The following is a 17,441-nucleotide window of genomic DNA, read 5'->3' as shown; positions in this document are numbered from 1 at the left end:
AATAACTTTCATGGGGGGGGCAATGGTGGACCAAGGGAACAGAGAGATCTGTACTGTGCATGCGAGATCGTGCTATCTCACATGTGTGGAGTGCAGACACGTTCTTCTTCAATAGTACTTGGAGACGTGACTACTTCTGAAGCCTTTACGAGGACTCCCGAAGGCATATTTGACCAGTCGGTCAAATAACTTTCATGGGGGGACAATGGAGAAGCAAAAGCAGAGAGAGAGCACCAGGAATACTCTGAGATCAAGAGCCTTCCTTCTACATCAGCGAGGATCTAACTTTTTATTTTTACGTTGGCTTCAGTTTTACTTTAAAGGACCAAAGTCAAAAGACCAACATGATACAAGCAATTTACTGTATATTTTTTCCAAAAAGTTGGCCAGCATCTCCCATGTTTCTCCCAGAGAAGGCTTCAGGTTTGGGGATGACAGACTTACTCATAGAAGTGGCCCTTGGAGATGGAGAGGAAGGTACAGTCGCGGTTGGCTTTTATGGTGAAGATGAGGGGCTCTCCGGTGAGTACGGCCAGCTGCCCCACCACTTCCCCCGGGTGTGTGATGAACAGGCAGGTCTCCTCTTCCCGATCGATCTTTTTCTGGTACACATGAAGAAGGCCGGAGATGACAAAACGTATGTTGACATCCTGAAGGAGATCAGAAATACAAAATGTTGCATTAACGGAGCAATACTGTCAAATGTCAAAGGATCACTATTGCAAAAAATGTAAAATACATGTGTACATGAACAGAGAAGATGGACATTTCTCCCACATTAAAATGCATTATAAATTACTTTTCTCCGAGGTTGCTGTCACTTACAGTGGCAAAAAAACTCGAACAGATCTGAAAGGTTTTTGACTAATCTGGCTCCTCACAAGGTATTCTCAGCGTTTTCTTTATTTTCAAAACTACCCACTGAACGGCAGTTACTCAGTCCAACTACCAAAATGGTGCACACATAAGTAAGGAGGTTGGCCAACAAAGTGCATCACATCGAGTGCAGGGGAACAGAAACCTAACAAACCTAACTGCAGAATCTGCAGGAGGGAAACTTGCTGCCTGCTTCATCTCTAGGATGCATCACCTGATCAGATCTATAAGCCAGTAGAAACACTCAGGCTTCTTTCACATCTAGAACGCGTACAGGGGCCGTTCTCCTCGCGCGTTAATGGCCTGCGGCGTGTCGTCGGGATGTTGCGGTGCTGTAGTTATTAATTCACCCCACAGGAAACCGACGGCTCCGGTTGATTAAAAGCTCCCGGGCACGTTAAACCCCATAGCACCAAAACGCAGCGTCGGGTGTGAAAGGTAAAATGAAAGTCTATTCACCTTGGTTAACACAAAGTTTTGACTTTGCGTTAAAACGCAAAAAAACGGGTTCAGATGTGAAAGAGCCCTCATGGGGAAGGAGTGTGACATTCACCTCACAAGGCAGATGCTGATTGGTTAGAGATCTGCAGCAATGACATGAAGGGCAGATTGTCTATAGATAAAAGGTTGCCTGCTGCTGATTGTCACATTAGAAGCACATCTATAAGACATAGGAAGGGTCTGACTTCGGGGGTTAACACATTCACAACTAATGTTGGCCATCTTGGGTGACATCACTGGGTGGGGCTGCACACATGCGTTTCTGCTGTGTAGCTGACGACACGCTATGTTGCTATGTGAGCGACGCACGTCAGGCAGGATAGTGGTGATAAAGGGGGGAGGGGGCAAATTGGTGTTGCTGGGGATGGGTAGATTCCTCCGGCAGATGGCTCCAGGGTTGGTTGTCGGGGGTTATTGGGTGCCGTACACACACGCCTGTTTGTAACTTAATGTGAATGTGAATCGTTAAAAAAAAGCCCCAGGTACTTACCTAAGAAGAGGGAAGCTCTGAGTCCTAATGAGCCCTCCCTGTCCTCTCCCAGTCCCCGTTGCAGCGCTGGCTCCCCCATAGCAGTATTCAGCCAATTAGGTCAAATACTGCTCTCTCCGCCACTGAAGAGAGGTTTTCGGGACCCCGAGTGCTCCTGAAACTGGGCCGCTCCATACGCGAGATTGCCCCCGACCTCTCGCACGTGTGCAGTATGGAGCCACCTGTCCTCAGGAGGACTTGGCTCCCAAACACTTCCGAAGTCCTCCGCAGCGGGGAATTCAAATGGAGGAGCTGCCGCCGCAACGAGGGCACCAGGAGGAGAGAGGGGAGGCCCTACAGGACCCAGAGCCTTCCCTCTCCATAGGTAAGTATCTGGCTTTTTTTTTTTTTTAATGATTCCCAATGACTTTAAAGAGAATCTGTATTGTTAAAATCACACAAAAGTAAACATACCAGTGCGTTAGGGGACATCTCCTATTACCCTCTGACACAATTTCGCCGCTCCCCGCCGCATTAAAAGTGGTTAAAAACAGTTTTAAAAAGTTTGTTAATAAACAAACAAAATGGCCACCAAAACAGGAAGTAGGTTGATGTACAGTATGTCCACACATAGAAAAATACATCCATACACAAGCAGGCTGTATACAGCCTTCCTTTTGAATCTCAAGAGATCATTTGTGTGTTTCTTTCCCCCTGCAGCTCTCATGCACTGAAGTTTCAGGCTGCTCTTTTCTTCCTGCAAACAGCTTTGCCCTTGTCTGTAATTCCTCAGTATGTGAAAGCCCAGCCAGCTCAGAGGACGATTTATCCAGCTTGTAAAAGATAAGAGAGAAGCTGCTCTAATCTAAATAACACACAGGCAGTGTGCATAGAGGGGCCTGGAAGGGGGAGTTTATAGCAGAACCACAACACTGAAGAACTTGGCAGCCTTCCAGACACAGGCCGACAAGTCTGACAGGGGAAAGATACATTGATTTATTACAGAGACTGTGATAGTATAAAGTGCTGCAGTAAGCCAGAACACATTAGAATAGCTTTTGGAACTTGTAGGATGATAAAAAACAGGATGCATTTTTTGTTACGGAGTCTCTTTAAGTACTGCGTGTGTATGAGGCTTTAAGCTGGGTACACCCTTATGACAAATGGCACCCTGCAGAGAGACTTGATCTCTCGGGTGACAGTTCAGGCAGAGTTCTGTACAGTGATGGGTTCTGTTTCTATGGAGATTGGAGAGGGCTGATGGAGTGGTGCATGATGGGAAAGAACAATTCCCTCAGCAGAACCGATCATCCGCACATTAACCCTTTTAAATCCTTTATGGGACTGTAAGACATTGGCATTTTGTAGAGACCCACAGAAAATACCTTTTCTCAGCACTGGAGGGCGTGGGTGAGAACAAAAATGGATCAGAGAGGGGGTTGACCCACTATATACCCCACCAGCCTCCTCTGCCAACAACCATGGTATGTGTCTGCACAGCTTCAGAGCTAGTTCACATGAACAGCTGGCAGAGGTGAGGTCCTAGTTCCCTGTCAGCTGCTCCTATAGAAACCCTTGGAATCTGCAGGCTACTGCAGGCATTCAGTACTGGCAGCAGCGTGGTACTCAGAGAGTGCAGGACCTATGCATGCAAATCTGAGCAAGTGCTAACTGCCTGCAAAACGTACACATACATGCATACATGAAAAAAGGCACCAGCGAAAAAGGCCACAGGGATTGCCGCTAGTAGAATCTCGCTACAATCAGCAATATTTTACTGCTGGATTCCGATAGTAAAATATGAGTTAACCTTACCAATATTTTACTAAGGCTAAACCTAACCTACTCTCACACAGAACCCTCCCCTGGTGGTGCCTAACTCTAAGACCCACGGCCCCTCCCTGGTGGTGCCTAGCCCTAAGACCCCCTCTGGTGGTGCCTAGCCCTAAGACCCTCATTATCCCCTCCTGAACCTTAACCCCCCTTTGCCGCAAAGCCAAGCAATGTAAATTTTAGCGCCCGGAGGCGCCTCATTAGCGGCAGTGAAAGTAAATGTCTGCACCCTTTAGCATTGCAAGCGGCGGGGGCTTGCGGACATGTTACCAGTTCTGTGCTTCGCCCAGTATGCCACAACTAGCATTTTTGCAAGCTCCCGGCACCCGCAATGCTATCGTCCTTTGCTACAAATCGCAGCCCTTTTTTCCGTAAGGGCTAATTTGCCCTTTTCCCCCATTTCGAACACACATACCGGTACCTATCAGAGCAGGACGGCGGGATTTTATTTAAAGTGGTCTGAAAGCCAGCATTTATACTTTGCTCTCAAAGATTCCTCACAGCTTGAAAGCTACTATCCCAGAAATTATTTTTAGCAGAACATCACTGAAATGGTTACACAAAAGCACTTTCTCCTGCTATTCAGCTTCAATCTGCATCCAAACTGTAGATAACAGTATATTTGTTTACATTCCAATCTTGTTACAATGTGTGTAAACACAGTATAACAAGTGAAGGAGCTCTCTGTGCTTCAGACACACACACACAGTTCAGAAAAGCTCATTAGAAGATGTTAATATATAATAATAATAATAATAATATATAATATATAATAAAAAGCAGTTTGAAGAAAATGTAATGCCAGCTTTCAGGGTACGATAAACTACACTTTGGAAACTTGTAAGTTGTAAACAGACAATATTACTTATGCACAAAAGCAAATATGATAACTGTATGAGTAATAAAAGGTAGGAAAACACATTTTCATTGAGGCAGGGAACACACTTGACTTTCAGTTTTCCGCGCGCGTTTTTCTGCATACTTTTTCTGCACATCAAGTGTGTTTTAATGCAGGAAAACGCGCGCGTTTTCTCACAGCAGCTGATGTAATTGATACAGAAAACTGCCAAAATATGCAGAATCAGGATGCAGAATGTCAGTTTTTTTTCTGCGCGCGAACAACAGAGTAAGTGTGGACTAGCCTATTGATTAACATGAGTTCTCAGTTTTTCTGTGCAGAAAACGCGCACGAAAACAGTCAAGTGTGTTCCCTGCCTGAATGTTATGTCGGAGTTTCAGACCACTTTAATCAATAAAACTGCAGCTTTATAGTAATCCATAATGATCTCATAACTTAAACATACAAATTAATAATACGACGTATCTACATCAAAATGCTTTTCCCCCCGTACGCGGCGGCACTCTGTGCGGTCTCACCGCACGTCGCATTTGCTCTGGTAACAGGCCTGCGTCGGGCGTGGAAGATCTATACTGCAGCACTTCAAATCTCATGAATTCCTCAGTTACATGAGCTGTGCATTCAGCAATGGCACGCCCGCAGCAACTAAATGGTTAACAGCCATTGCGGTAAAAGGCGGACCTCCGCAGAGAGAGACAATGGACGGAGAGCCTGTGGTGCTAAAAGGCACAGTATGTCGGGTGAGGAGGCTTAATTAAGAGAGAATATTACAGGATTTGTGGAAGCGGCCCCAGCCGGCGTCTCGCTGCACAATGTTCCGTCGCAAGTTGCGACATAAAGACGTCAGACGACTTTGTGTTCCTTCGGGAAGAAATTGGCTGCGTGGGTCTGTGACTGTATTACAGTGTTACAGAGAACACGTTCTGAGCTATTCTCGTTACATTTGTAGGAAAGAATACCTTGATTAGCCACAGAAACAAGGGGAGAAAATGTCCTTTGATCGTTTTTTCCTCCCACTCCAACCCCACCCCCTCCCTAATCTGATCTCTGTAAGATCTCTGCAAGATCTTGCATTTTTTCCGCTCTGTTATTTACATTCCTACATTTATCAGAGGTGGCGACATCTTTACTGATGGCAAGGAGCATCCCTGTGGAATGTTTGTTGTGTGTTCCAAAGTGAGCAGAAACAAAACCAGGTCTCTTAAGGTGGCCATACACTGATAGATTTGCAGCAGATTTGATCATCAGATAGATTTCTGTCGGATGCCTGTCAGGTCGAATCTGACAGGAATCTATCTGATGTGTGCCACATACTAGGAACAGATTTCCAATAGGATTCAGAATGAAATCTATTGAAAATCTATCTAATGGCATTGTAATAAATATTTGTTTGTTGCTATGGGCAACAACTCTACACCTTTGTTCGGCACCATATCACAGTAAGTGTGATAACTTGACACTCATCACAGCAACAGCACAGGAGATAGAACTGCTTAGACGTCCTCAAAGGTTAAGGTGTTTATTCGGAAAACAGATATACAGATGTGTTCAGCAGCAATCTTATCTACGTTACATGTTTTGTTATCTCAGCAAAGCAATCAGTCTGTAGAATCTTATGTGTTCCATGCTCTTGGTCTATGCCTTTCTCTTATGGTACATTTATGCTAATTGCATAGCGTATATACAGCATACAGGTAGATGACTAGAAGCAGTGGCGTACCTAGGGCATTTGGCACCCGGTGCTGGGTATTAAAAGACCCCCCCCCCCTTAAAAAAGGGCGTGGCCACAACCGGCAAAAAAATTGGGCGTGGTCATGACCGGATGAAGGCGGAGCTAACTGTAATTTAAAGTATTAGCTAGTATAGTTGCCCCCAGTATAGCTGCCCCCAGTATAGCTAGTATAGTAGCCCCAGTATAGCTAGTATAGCTGCCCCCAGAGCTGCCCCAGTATAGCTAGTATAGTTGCCCGCAGTATAGCTAGTATAGTTGCCCCAGTATAGCTGCCCCAAGTATAGCTAGTATAGTTGCCCCAGTATAGCTGCCCCCAGAGCTGTCCCAGTATAGCTAGTATAGTTGCCCCAGTATAGCTAGTATAGTTGCCCCAGTATAGCTGCCCCCAGTATAGTTAGTATAGTTGCCCCAGTATAGCTAGTATAGATGCCCCCAGTATAGCTAGTTTAGTTTCCCCCAGTATAGTTGCCCCCACTATAGCTAGTATAGTTGCCCCCAGTATAGCTAGTATAGCTGCCCCCATGTATAGCTAGTATAGTTGCCCCAGTATAGCTAGTATAGATGCCCCCAGTATAGATAGTTTAGATGCCCCCAGTATAGTTGCCCCCACTATAGCTAGTATAGTTGCCCCCAGTATAGCTGCCCCCAGTATAGCTGCCCCCATTATAGCTAGTATAGCTGCCCACACTATAGCTAGTATATATGCCCCCAGTATAGCTAGTATAGTTGCCCCAGTATAGCTGCCCCCAGTATAGTTAGTATAGTTGCCCCAGTATAGCTAGTATAGATGCCCCCAGTATAGCTAGTTTAGTTGCCCCCAGTATAGTTGCCCCAGTATAGCTAGTATAGTTGCCCCAGTATAGCTGCCCCAAGTATAGCTAGTATAGTTGCCCCAGTATAGCTGCCCCCAGAGCTGTCCCAGTATAGCTAGTATAGTTGCCCCAGTATAGCTAGTATAGTTGCCCCAGTATAGCTGCCCCCAGTATAGTTAGTATAGTTGCCCCAGTATAGCTAGTATAGATGCCCCCAGTATAGCTAGTTTAGTTGCCCCCAGTATAGTTGCCCCAGTATAGCTAGTATAGTTGCCCCAGTATAGCTGCCCCAAGTATAGCTAGTATAGTTGCCCCAGTATAGCTGCCCCCAGAGCTGTCCCAGTATAGCTAGTATAGTTGCCCCAGTATAGCTAGTATAGTTGCCCCAGTATAGCTGCCCCCAGTATAGTTAGTATAGTTGCCCCAGTATAGCTAGTATAGATGCCCCCAGTATAGCTAGTTTAGTTTCCCCCAGTATAGTTGCCCCAGTATAGCTAGTATAGTTGCCCCCAGTATAGCTAGTATAGCTGCCCCCATGTATAGCTAGTATAGTTGCCCCAGTATAGCTAGTATAGATGCCCCCAGTATAGTTTAGATGCCCCCAGTATAGTTGCCCCCACTATAGCTAGTATAGCTGCCCCCAGTATAGCTGCCCCCATTATAGCTAGTATAGCTGCCCACACTATAGCTAGTATATATGCCCCCAGTATAGCTAGTATAGTTGCCCCAGTATAGCTGCCCCCAGTATAGTTAGTATAGTTGCCCCAGTATAGCTAGTATAGATGCCCCCAGTATAGCTAGTTTAGTTGCCCCCAGTATAGTTGCCCCAGTATAGCTAGTATAGATGCCCCCAGTATAGTTGCCCCCACTATAGCTAGTATAGTTGCCCCCAGTATAGCTAGTATAGATGCCCCCAGTATAGCTAGTATAGTTGGCCCCAGTATACCTAGTATAGCTGCCCCCATTATAGCTAGTATAGCTGCCCCCACTATAGCTAGTATAGATGCCCCCAGTATAGCTAGTATAGATGCCCCAGTATAGCTAGTTTAGTTGCCCCCAGTATAGCTAGTTTAGTTGCCCCCAGTATAGCTAGTTTACTTGCCCCCAGTATAGCTAGTTTAGTTGCCCCCAGTATAGCTAGTTTAGTTGCCCCCAGTATAGCTGCTCCAGGAGGGGGGAAGCAGCGCTAGAAGGAGGGGCAGTGGGGGCAGCGGTGGGGAGGGGGGAAAGATCCCCCCCTCCCTCACCTGGGACCCCTCCTTCTGCCTCTCTCCCCCTCCAAATGACAGCGTAGGCAGCGGGCAACTTACAGGCAGGGCGGGCGGGCAGAGACTACTTACTTTACTTCTGCGTTCCAGCAGCTGGAGCGCTCCGTCGCCGTCACGTGCCTCTTCTCCGCCTTCAATGCTGTGACACGCATTGGAGGCGGAGAAGAGGCACGTGACGGCGACCCAGCGTTCCAGCTGCTGGAACGCAGAGGTAAAGTGAGTAGTCGTCTCTGCCCGCCCGCCCTGCCTGTAAGTTGCCCGCTGCCCCCGCTGTCATTTGGAGGGGAAGAGAGGCGGAAGGAGGGGACCCAGGTGAGGGAGGGGGGATCTTTCCCCCCTCCCCGCCGCTATCCCTGTCACCCCTCCTTCCAGCGCTGCTCTTCCCCTCCTGAATTGCACTGTTGCAACAATGGGGGGTCGTGGCGACACCCCCCTGGCTGGCTGTCACCAGGTGCGCCACGCCCCTCTGCTCCCTATTGTAGGAACGCTACTGACTAGAGGTAAAGTGAAAGTAGAAGTGAAGTCTGAAGCAAGAAGGTGGAAACTGGAAGTGGGCTCTGGAGCCCATGTTGTCTATTTTATACTACTTTTGGCTATTTTATATTACTAGTCACTAAAGAGTTAAATGTGACATCACCCAGCAGGGATGTTTAAATAACCCATCGCCTGATATTGGCTGATAAGAACATGTGATAGCATGACAAGCACAGTCTTTACTGTGCATGCACTGATAAATTCCATTTTCCAATGACCTGTTACCTTATTCTTAGGAGAACATTGTTTTCTGTTCCCTGGCTATTGTTTACCTTTAGGCAGGGCCGGGCCGAGGCAGAGGCTGGAGAGGCTCCAGCCTCAGGGCGCAGTGTAGGAGGGGGTGCACAATTCATTCAGCTGTCATTCCCAATTGTGTTTGAAGCAGAAAGAAATAAGAAAAGGGGATATATGACAGTGACTGCAAGCCAGATAACTAGATACTAAGGTGTTGGGGAGGTTGGGGGCCCTGGGGCACCTATTAGTCTAATAGCAATCAGTGTGTGATGGCTGGGGTGGGAGGGATGGGGAGGGCGCACTTTGGTGTCTCAGCCTTGGGTGCTGAAGGACCTTGTCCCGCCTCTGCCTTTAGGAAATATGAAAACACTTGATGTTTACCCCACAAGGCCTGGATGTCGGTACATCTGGAGCTTGATATGTGCTCTGGCCTTGTGGAGTCACAGCACAATGTTCTACTGAACATGGTGCTTCCAGAAACGCCTCTATTTCTTTCCAAGAGACACTCTGCAGAGCAAGTCCTTTTACTAAACCAGTTATGTAAAGTGACTGAGGCCTCCAAACTTAAGCATATCATACTTAAATTCTAACAGGCATTACTGCACCATTAGATCCGATGCAATTCTATGGGCCATCAATCTGCTGCCAGCAGCAGATCAACCTAGATTTTCCATCCTGTCAGATAGATCAAATTGATTGAAATCAGCTGCAAATTGATGGATCAATCGAATGTGCATTGATTTGCGGCCGATCGATCAATTCGTTCGAATCGATAGCTAACATTGACCAGTGTATGGGCCCTTTAGAGTGCTGTGGGGCAGATGGCTGCATAGCTAAAAAGCCTAGGCTGTGACATCACTGGGAGGGCGGGGCTACATACCAATAAAAAGCAATATATGGATATAGGAAGTGTTTCTGGTCCTGAAAACAGGATAATTAACCTAGAATTAGGCATTCTGAGTAATGCATTGCATTCTAATATAGGTTGTTGTGGTGCCTCTAATTATTTGTCAACAGACATTACAGTGTTTATCAGACTCAGGTGATGATGAGTAAAGAAAATAGGTTACATAACAGAATGGAGCAGAGCAGAGGCAAAATAATCATTCCTTATAACGCAGTCTGGCATTCTTTTCCTTTTAGCCTTTGTTCAGTCAGGCAGGAGGAAAGAGGACACTCATCCAGCAATCAGGGCATTAGGTGACAAGGAAAAGCAAATGAATTGATCCCTACATGAGATTCAGCACATCAATAAAGAAATTACGACTACTGATTGGAAGGTTTGATGATCTGAACTGACCGGGTCTCCTTGTCGGGCCAGGACGGTCCCACCCTTCACCTGATGTAGGGTCACTCTTCCGTTCAGCAGAGAAGGGTCCTGCGGAGAAAAATCACCTGGAATTAACAAGCAAGCTCAGCAAAGCGTATACAGAACATCTACCTGTGTTAGAACTCAGAACTTCCTCTCTGTTCTAAAAAATACAGAAAAACATTTTTTTTGTTACAGCTGATATAAACCCTGCAATAAATCTGCAGTGTGTCCACTTCCTGCTTTCATGGAGGCATGCATAGGGTTAACATCCTGTCTTTACAAATTAGCTGCTCTGCCGAGGCAGAGGAGATTCCTGAGTGGACACAGCTGAGAGATCAAATTACAGTGGCGATTAGGCACAGGTGAGGGGGAATTAGACAGGCTAAACTCTCTAAATACATACAGGGTGCATTTCTCTGTATTTTTTTTTCCACGCCTCGCGTGTAACGTGGCCACACGTGAGCATCGGAGATCGCGCAGCTTGAATTGGGGCAGAATGCGGGGAAGGAACGTGGGATCGCAGGGCCGGTATATTTAGAAGATAATAAGCACTGCTGCCTCGCGCTGACATCGGGAAACGTCCCGGCGATGCGTATGTGGGAGGCCGCCGCCAGCATCGCGCTGAAGGCTTCCGTTGTTTTAACATAATTACCCAGCTAGGAACTGTAATTACTACAGGCGGCTCCGCGCTCCGATCGGGGATCCGTTTCACAAATCATTTCATAAGCAAGATAATTAAAGCGTCATCTAGGAAAGGATCCGCGCTAATGTAGGCGTTAACCCCTGCGCTACCGGGGCCGAAAAAATCGAGCGTTTCGCTGGTGATCAGCAAAGCATTGTGAGAAATCAGCAGTTCAACCGTGAGATCGCAAAAAAACGCTAGGCAATTGCATTATACAATACAATAACATTTCTATAGCGCTTTTCTCCCATAGGACTAAAAGCGCTTAGGCTCTCTCAGATTCAGTAATTGGTAGTAGGATGAAGTATTCACACAACAAAAATTATATTTCTGCAAATGCCAAACTGAACAGGTGGGTTTTCAGTCGGGATTTAAACACGTCCAGGGATGGAGCTATCCTGATCTGTTGATGTAAGGAGTTCCATAACGTAGGAGCAGCATGACAGAAGGCTCTGGGACCAAAAGTTTCCAAGTGGACTCTGGGTATGACTAGATTATTAGAACCTGTGGATCTGAGAATGCGGGGATTGCTACGCAGCTGCAACATTTCTTTCATGTATTCCAGATTATGTAGTGATTTAAATGTCAGTGGGCCGGATCTTGAATAGGACCCACCATTTTATAGGTAGCTAGTGAAGGGAGTGCAGGACTGGCGTTATGTGGCAGTGACGGGGTTGCAGTCTGGCAGCAGTACAGGTCCTTTTTTTGGAAGGCCGGTGAAGAGAGCATTGCAGTAGTCCAGTCGGGGTGTAATGAAGGCATGAACTAAGGTTGGTAGATCTTCTGGGGGGATGAGGATTAAATAAGCCCTCAGAGCCCTTCCATGCAATTTTTAAAGCATATGTGTTTTGCACCGTGATTAAAATAATAATTGACATACCCTGCACACGGAGTGGTGCAATCCATTTTAAATCCAATCGCAAACTTAGCACCTGTTGCAATTTTCCTGCATTTGCAATTGGGTTAATTGGGAATGGGAGCGCACGCAAACCGCATAGCAAAATGCAGTGCTGTGCGACTTGCTTTGCGATCTCCCATTTGAGAAAAGCGCTAATCATACCCATGATCACATCAAAACACACGCTTGAAAACAAGTGAAATTTGCGATGGAGATTTCAGTGTGGAAGGGCCATTAAAGGGGAACTCCAGTGAAAGTAACATAATGAACAAAAAGTGCTTCATTTTTACAATAATGATGTATAAATGATTTAGTCAGTGTTTGCCCATTGTAACATCTTTCCTTTCCCTGATTTACATTCTGACATTTATCACATGGTGACATTTTTACTGCTGGCAGGTGATGTCGGTGGAAGGAGATGCTGCTTGCTTTTCTGGCAGTTGGGAAAAAGCCGTTATTTCCCACAATGCAACAAGGGTTCCACAGTGTCATGTCAGCACCATGGTCCTGACATCACACTGTGGGAGGGGTTTCACCACAAAATTAGCCATCCAGAGTACTCTGATGAGCCTTTGAGAAAATGAAAAGATTTCTCATGGGAAAGGGGTATCAGCGACTGGTTGGTATGAAGTTTATTCCTAGGTCACGGCTTCTCTTTAAGGTAACCATACATCTAGCGGTGACGGGCAGATTCGACCAAAAGACAGATCTCTCCTTGGTCGAATCTGATTCGAGAGAAATCTGTCGGCTGCCCATACATCGCAGGCCGATTCCCAATCGATCATCAACATGAAATATTGCGGGAATCAGCCTTGTGACTCCGCCCCGTCACTGTCCCACTTAACCAGTCAGTGTCCATCGCTGGCTCTATCCTCTTCCTCGGACACATGCGCCCCATGTGGTTGCCAGCATAACATGGGCGTGTTTGTGAGGAAGAGGGCGGAGCCAGAGGCAGACACCGTCAGGTACAGTATTCATGCATGGGTACTGGGACACACATTTTACACTAGGGGGACAGCACTGAGGGTTCTGTCGCATTCGTCCAGATATCGCATGCCGTTACCTCCACACACCCGATCGAGCACGTTGGCCAGACAAGTAGCAGCATGTTCGATCCATACATGCGACTGAAATTGGTTGCATCGTCGATCAGGCATGGTCTTGGTGGCACCGTTTTTCATCAGTGTCCATTATAATCATCGAATTAGATGGTTGATCGCCCGCCAAGTCGCCAGATGTATGGGAAACTTTAGGCTTAAAGTGAACCTTAAGTGAACTATAAAAAATGAGATTTACTCACCTGGGGCTTCCCTCAGCCCCCAGCAGCCGATCGGTGCCCTCGCAGCCCCGCTCTGACGCTCCAGGACTGGCCGGCGAACATTTCCGGTTTGGCCGCCACCGGCAGACAGGCATGGGAACGCGAGTGATTTTTTCGCGTTCCCAGCCAGTATATCGCCCCCTATGCTGCTATTGCGGCCAGGAGGGAACGCGAAGAATCACTCGCGTTCCCATGCCTGTCGGCCAGTGATGGCCAAACCGGAAGTGTTCGCCGGCGGGTCCTGGAGCGTCAGAGCGGGGCTGCGAGGGCACCGATCGGCTGCAGGGGGCTGGGGGAAGCCCAAGGTGAGTAAATCTCATTTTTTTATAGTTCACTTAAGGTTCACTTTAACAAAGATTATTCCTGGAGATCAGGTGTAAAATTACTTAGAGACAATGAAGCGAAAAATATGATATACAGTAATGAATTGTATGTGTAGTACGGATAATTACTAGAACATTAGTAGCAAAGAAAAGATTCTCATGTTTTTATTTTCAGTTATATAATGTTTTTTATAACATTGCATCCTTCTCTAATATTTGCAGTTTACACACTATGCAATGAAATGCAATGGCAGCTTTCAGAACAGGTAATCTGCTCTATGGGAACTTGTAATTTGTAAAAAGGCAATAATACTCGTGCACATAAGCAAATATAACTGCCTGGGTAATAAAAAGTAGGAAACACATTTTTATTAAATGTTATGTCAGAGTTTAATCCCACTTTAATGGCCACCTAAAAGTGTCCCCGAGATGACATGTGACATGATGAGATAGACGTGTGAGAACACAGCCACTTATGTTGTGCTCCTTTTCTTTTTTTTCCCCAGCCTGAAAGAGTTAATATTCAGCTATGCAACTGACAGTTATTCTCCAGTCGGGACACAGCAGCTATGGCTTGCCTCACTCATAACAAATTACAGCTATAAAACACTTTGCTAAGCAGGTAACCGGGCTTCTGACTGCAAAGGATAGATAAAAAGGATACTAGCTCAAGTATTTTCCCTCTGGGATGCTTCATGCTAGGTACACACCATACAATTTTCTGGCAGATTTACCTACCAGATGGATGAATTCCAACATGTCCGATTTGAATTTCGATCGATTTTCCGATCTTTTTTTAATCGATTTTTTGAACGATATTCCTTCAGTTCTATGAAAATTGATCAAAAACGATCGAAAAAAAGATTTTTAAAAAAACGATCGGAAAAAATAAAAAAAAATCTATCGAAATTCAGACCGGACTTGTTAGAAATAATCGGTCTGGCAGGTAAATCTGCCAGAAAATTGTATGGTGTGTACCTAGCATTAGACACTACAATTGAGCAAAAAGACAATAAAACATTAAATCTAATTTGTACATGATTATGCAAAACATAAAACCACAAAAAAGGTGTCTAAAAAAAAAAAGTCAATTTTAGGAGTAGGAGGACAGATTCAATTGTTTATCTCATCATTTTATTTTCACCTTGGGTTCCTTTAATATTAATTTCTTCCCCGCTACCCAATAGAAGCGCGTTCAACCCAATGACAACAAGTCTTTTCTTTTAAGAAAAATAAAAACAGCAAGTTCTGTCCTTTCCCTGCATTTCAGAGAATTTCCTTGAGAATGACAGGCGCAATGTACCGAGGACTTCAGTGAATTCGCATATTAACTGGAAATGAAGATCGCCGTGGTAGCAGGCGATTTATACACAGAAATATTGACAGGGCCACAAAGGAACCGCACAGCACAACGCAACAATACAGCGATCTGACATTCCTGGAAGCAATAATCATACAAGGAGAGGAACCAGATCATCCTTCTCAGAATGTGACGAGAAAAGGCGAATTCTGGCGGCTGATGAAATATAAACTCGCCACATGCTAGACTGCTCGTTACCCGCCGCCAGGGGAGGGCGGTATGTCAGTCCACGGCACTGCTGGTTACTTTTATATAAGGGGCCCTTGAAACACTGGACTAAAGTGCACCTCTAAAGAAACAACGTTTTAGAGGCACGACGCTGCTAACATTGAAGGCTAAAAATACGTGTCAGATCTTAAAGAGATTCTTTAACAAAATGTTCAGCCTTATTTCTTCTATCCTATAAGTCCCTATACCTGTTCTAATGTGGTCTCTGTAATATATCTAATCTTCTTTTCTTTGTCAAGCTTTGTCAACACAGGGAGGAATGTGCTGCCTGTTGTATTGAATGCAAGTCATGTACGCCCCCTGCAGGCTCTGTGTGCTTTGTTTACTCTTCACACTGTTTGTGAGGCTGGGGAACACACACACACACACACAGACACACACACACACACACACACACTGTACACACAGTCACACACACACACACTGTACACACAGTCACACACACACACACACACACACACACACACACACACACACACACACACACACACACACACACACACACACACACACACACACACACACACACACACTTTCCTGGCTAGCGGCCATGTTTGTTGTTTGTAAGCACTGCCTAAAACTGTCGATTAAAAGCCAGGATCACAGTGGGGAGCGGCGGAAACGGGAAAGAGGGATCCAGGAGATTACAGTGACTCAATTGGTATTTTTTTTATTGTACAAATCGGACAGTACAGATTCTCTTTAAAGTACACCTGAAGGGAGAAAGAAATGGAGGCTGCCATAGTACAGAAGATTTCTTACTATAAAATTCGTACAAGATAACTAGATTATTTTATTGTGCAGAACAGCCATCATAGTACAGACAAGGAAATGTGGAGGTACTGGAAAGATAATTCGATGTGCAGCGAGGAGCTGGCGAGCGCAGTGTACAATGCCATGGCAGCAGCAGATAACAAGAGTAACAGGCGAGCGCAGTGTACAACGCCATGGAAGCAGCAGATAACACAAGGAGCCGGTGAGCGCAGCGTACATCGCCATGGCGGCAGCAGCAGATAACACAAGTGCCCAGCGAGCGCAGCGTACATCATCATGGAAGCAGCAGATAACACAAGGAGCCGGTGAGCGCAGCGTACATCCTCATAGAAGCAGCAGATAACACAAGTGCCCAGCGAGCGCAGCGTACATCATCATGGAAGCAGCAGATAACACAAGGAGCCGGCGAGCGCAGCGTACATCGTCATGGATGCAGCAGATAACACAAGGAGCCGGCGAGCGCAGTGTACATCGTCATGGAAGCACCAGATAACACAAGGAGCCTGGCGAGCGCAGCGTACATCGTCATGGAAGCAGCAGATAACACAAGGAGCTGGCGAGCGCAGCGTACATTGTCATGGAAGCAGCAGATAACACAAGGAGCCGGTGAGCGCAGCGTACATCCTCATAGAAGCAGCAGATAACACAAGGAGCCGGCGAGTGCAGTGTACATCCTCATGGAAGCAGCAGATAACACAAGGAGCCGGCGAGCGCAGTGTACAACACCATGGCAACAGCAGATAGCACGAGGAGTCGACGAGCCCAGCCTAAATCGCCATGGCAGCAGCAGATAACACGAGGAGCGGGCGAGCGCAGTGTACATTGCCATGGCAGCAGCAGATAACACAAGGAGCCGGTGAGCGCAGCGTACATCCTCATAGAAGCAGCAGATAACACAAGGAGCCGGCGAGTGCAGTGTACATCACCATGGCAGCAGCAGATAACACGAGGAGCCGGTGAGCGCAGTGTACATCGTCATGGAAGCAGCAGATAACACAAGGAGCCGGCGAGCGCAGTGTACATCGTCATGGAAGCACCAGATAACACAAGGAGACGGGCGAGCGCAGCGTACATTGTCATGGAAGCAGCAGATAACACAAGGAGCCGGTGAGCGCAGCGTACATCGTCATGGAAGCAGCAGATAACACAAGGAGCCGGCGAGTGCAGTGTACATCGTCATGGAAGCAGCAGATAACACAAGGAGCTGGCGAGCGCAGCGTACATTGTCATGGAAGCAGCAGATAACACAAGGAGCCGGTGAGCGCAGCGTACATCCTCATAGAAGCAGCAGATAACACAAGGAGCCGGCGAGTGCAGTGTACATCCTCATGGAAGCAGCAGATAACACAAGGAGCCGGCGAGCGCAGTGTACAACACCATGGCAACAGCAGATAGCACGAGGAGTCGACGAGCCCAGCCTAAATCGCC

The 17,441-nt window shown here is 46.5% G+C and overlaps 1 protein-coding gene across 3 annotated transcripts in view; it reads right to left on the bottom strand.

Moving 5' to 3' along the window:
• The window catches only part of PNPLA7 (patatin like phospholipase domain containing 7), a 412,399-nt gene that overhangs the window by 255,281 nt on the left and 139,677 nt on the right, over positions 1 to 17,441 (bottom strand). For all 3 annotated transcript variants that reach the window (XM_068248745.1, XM_068248744.1, XM_068248743.1), the window contains 2 exons: positions 10,419 to 10,496; positions 445 to 650 (listed from right to left, as the gene is read on the bottom strand). In XM_068248745.1, the coding sequence (XP_068104846.1) occupies positions 445 to 650; positions 10,419 to 10,496 (284 nt within the window). The remainder of the gene's footprint in view (positions 1 to 444; positions 651 to 10,418; positions 10,497 to 17,441) is intronic.

The sequence above is a fragment of the Hyperolius riggenbachi genome, chromosome 8, assembly GCF_040937935.1.
Source record: "Hyperolius riggenbachi isolate aHypRig1 chromosome 8, aHypRig1.pri, whole genome shotgun sequence".
NCBI lineage: Eukaryota > Metazoa > Chordata > Amphibia > Anura > Hyperoliidae > Hyperolius > Hyperolius riggenbachi.
This window is presented reverse-complemented; position numbering and strand designations above follow the sequence as displayed.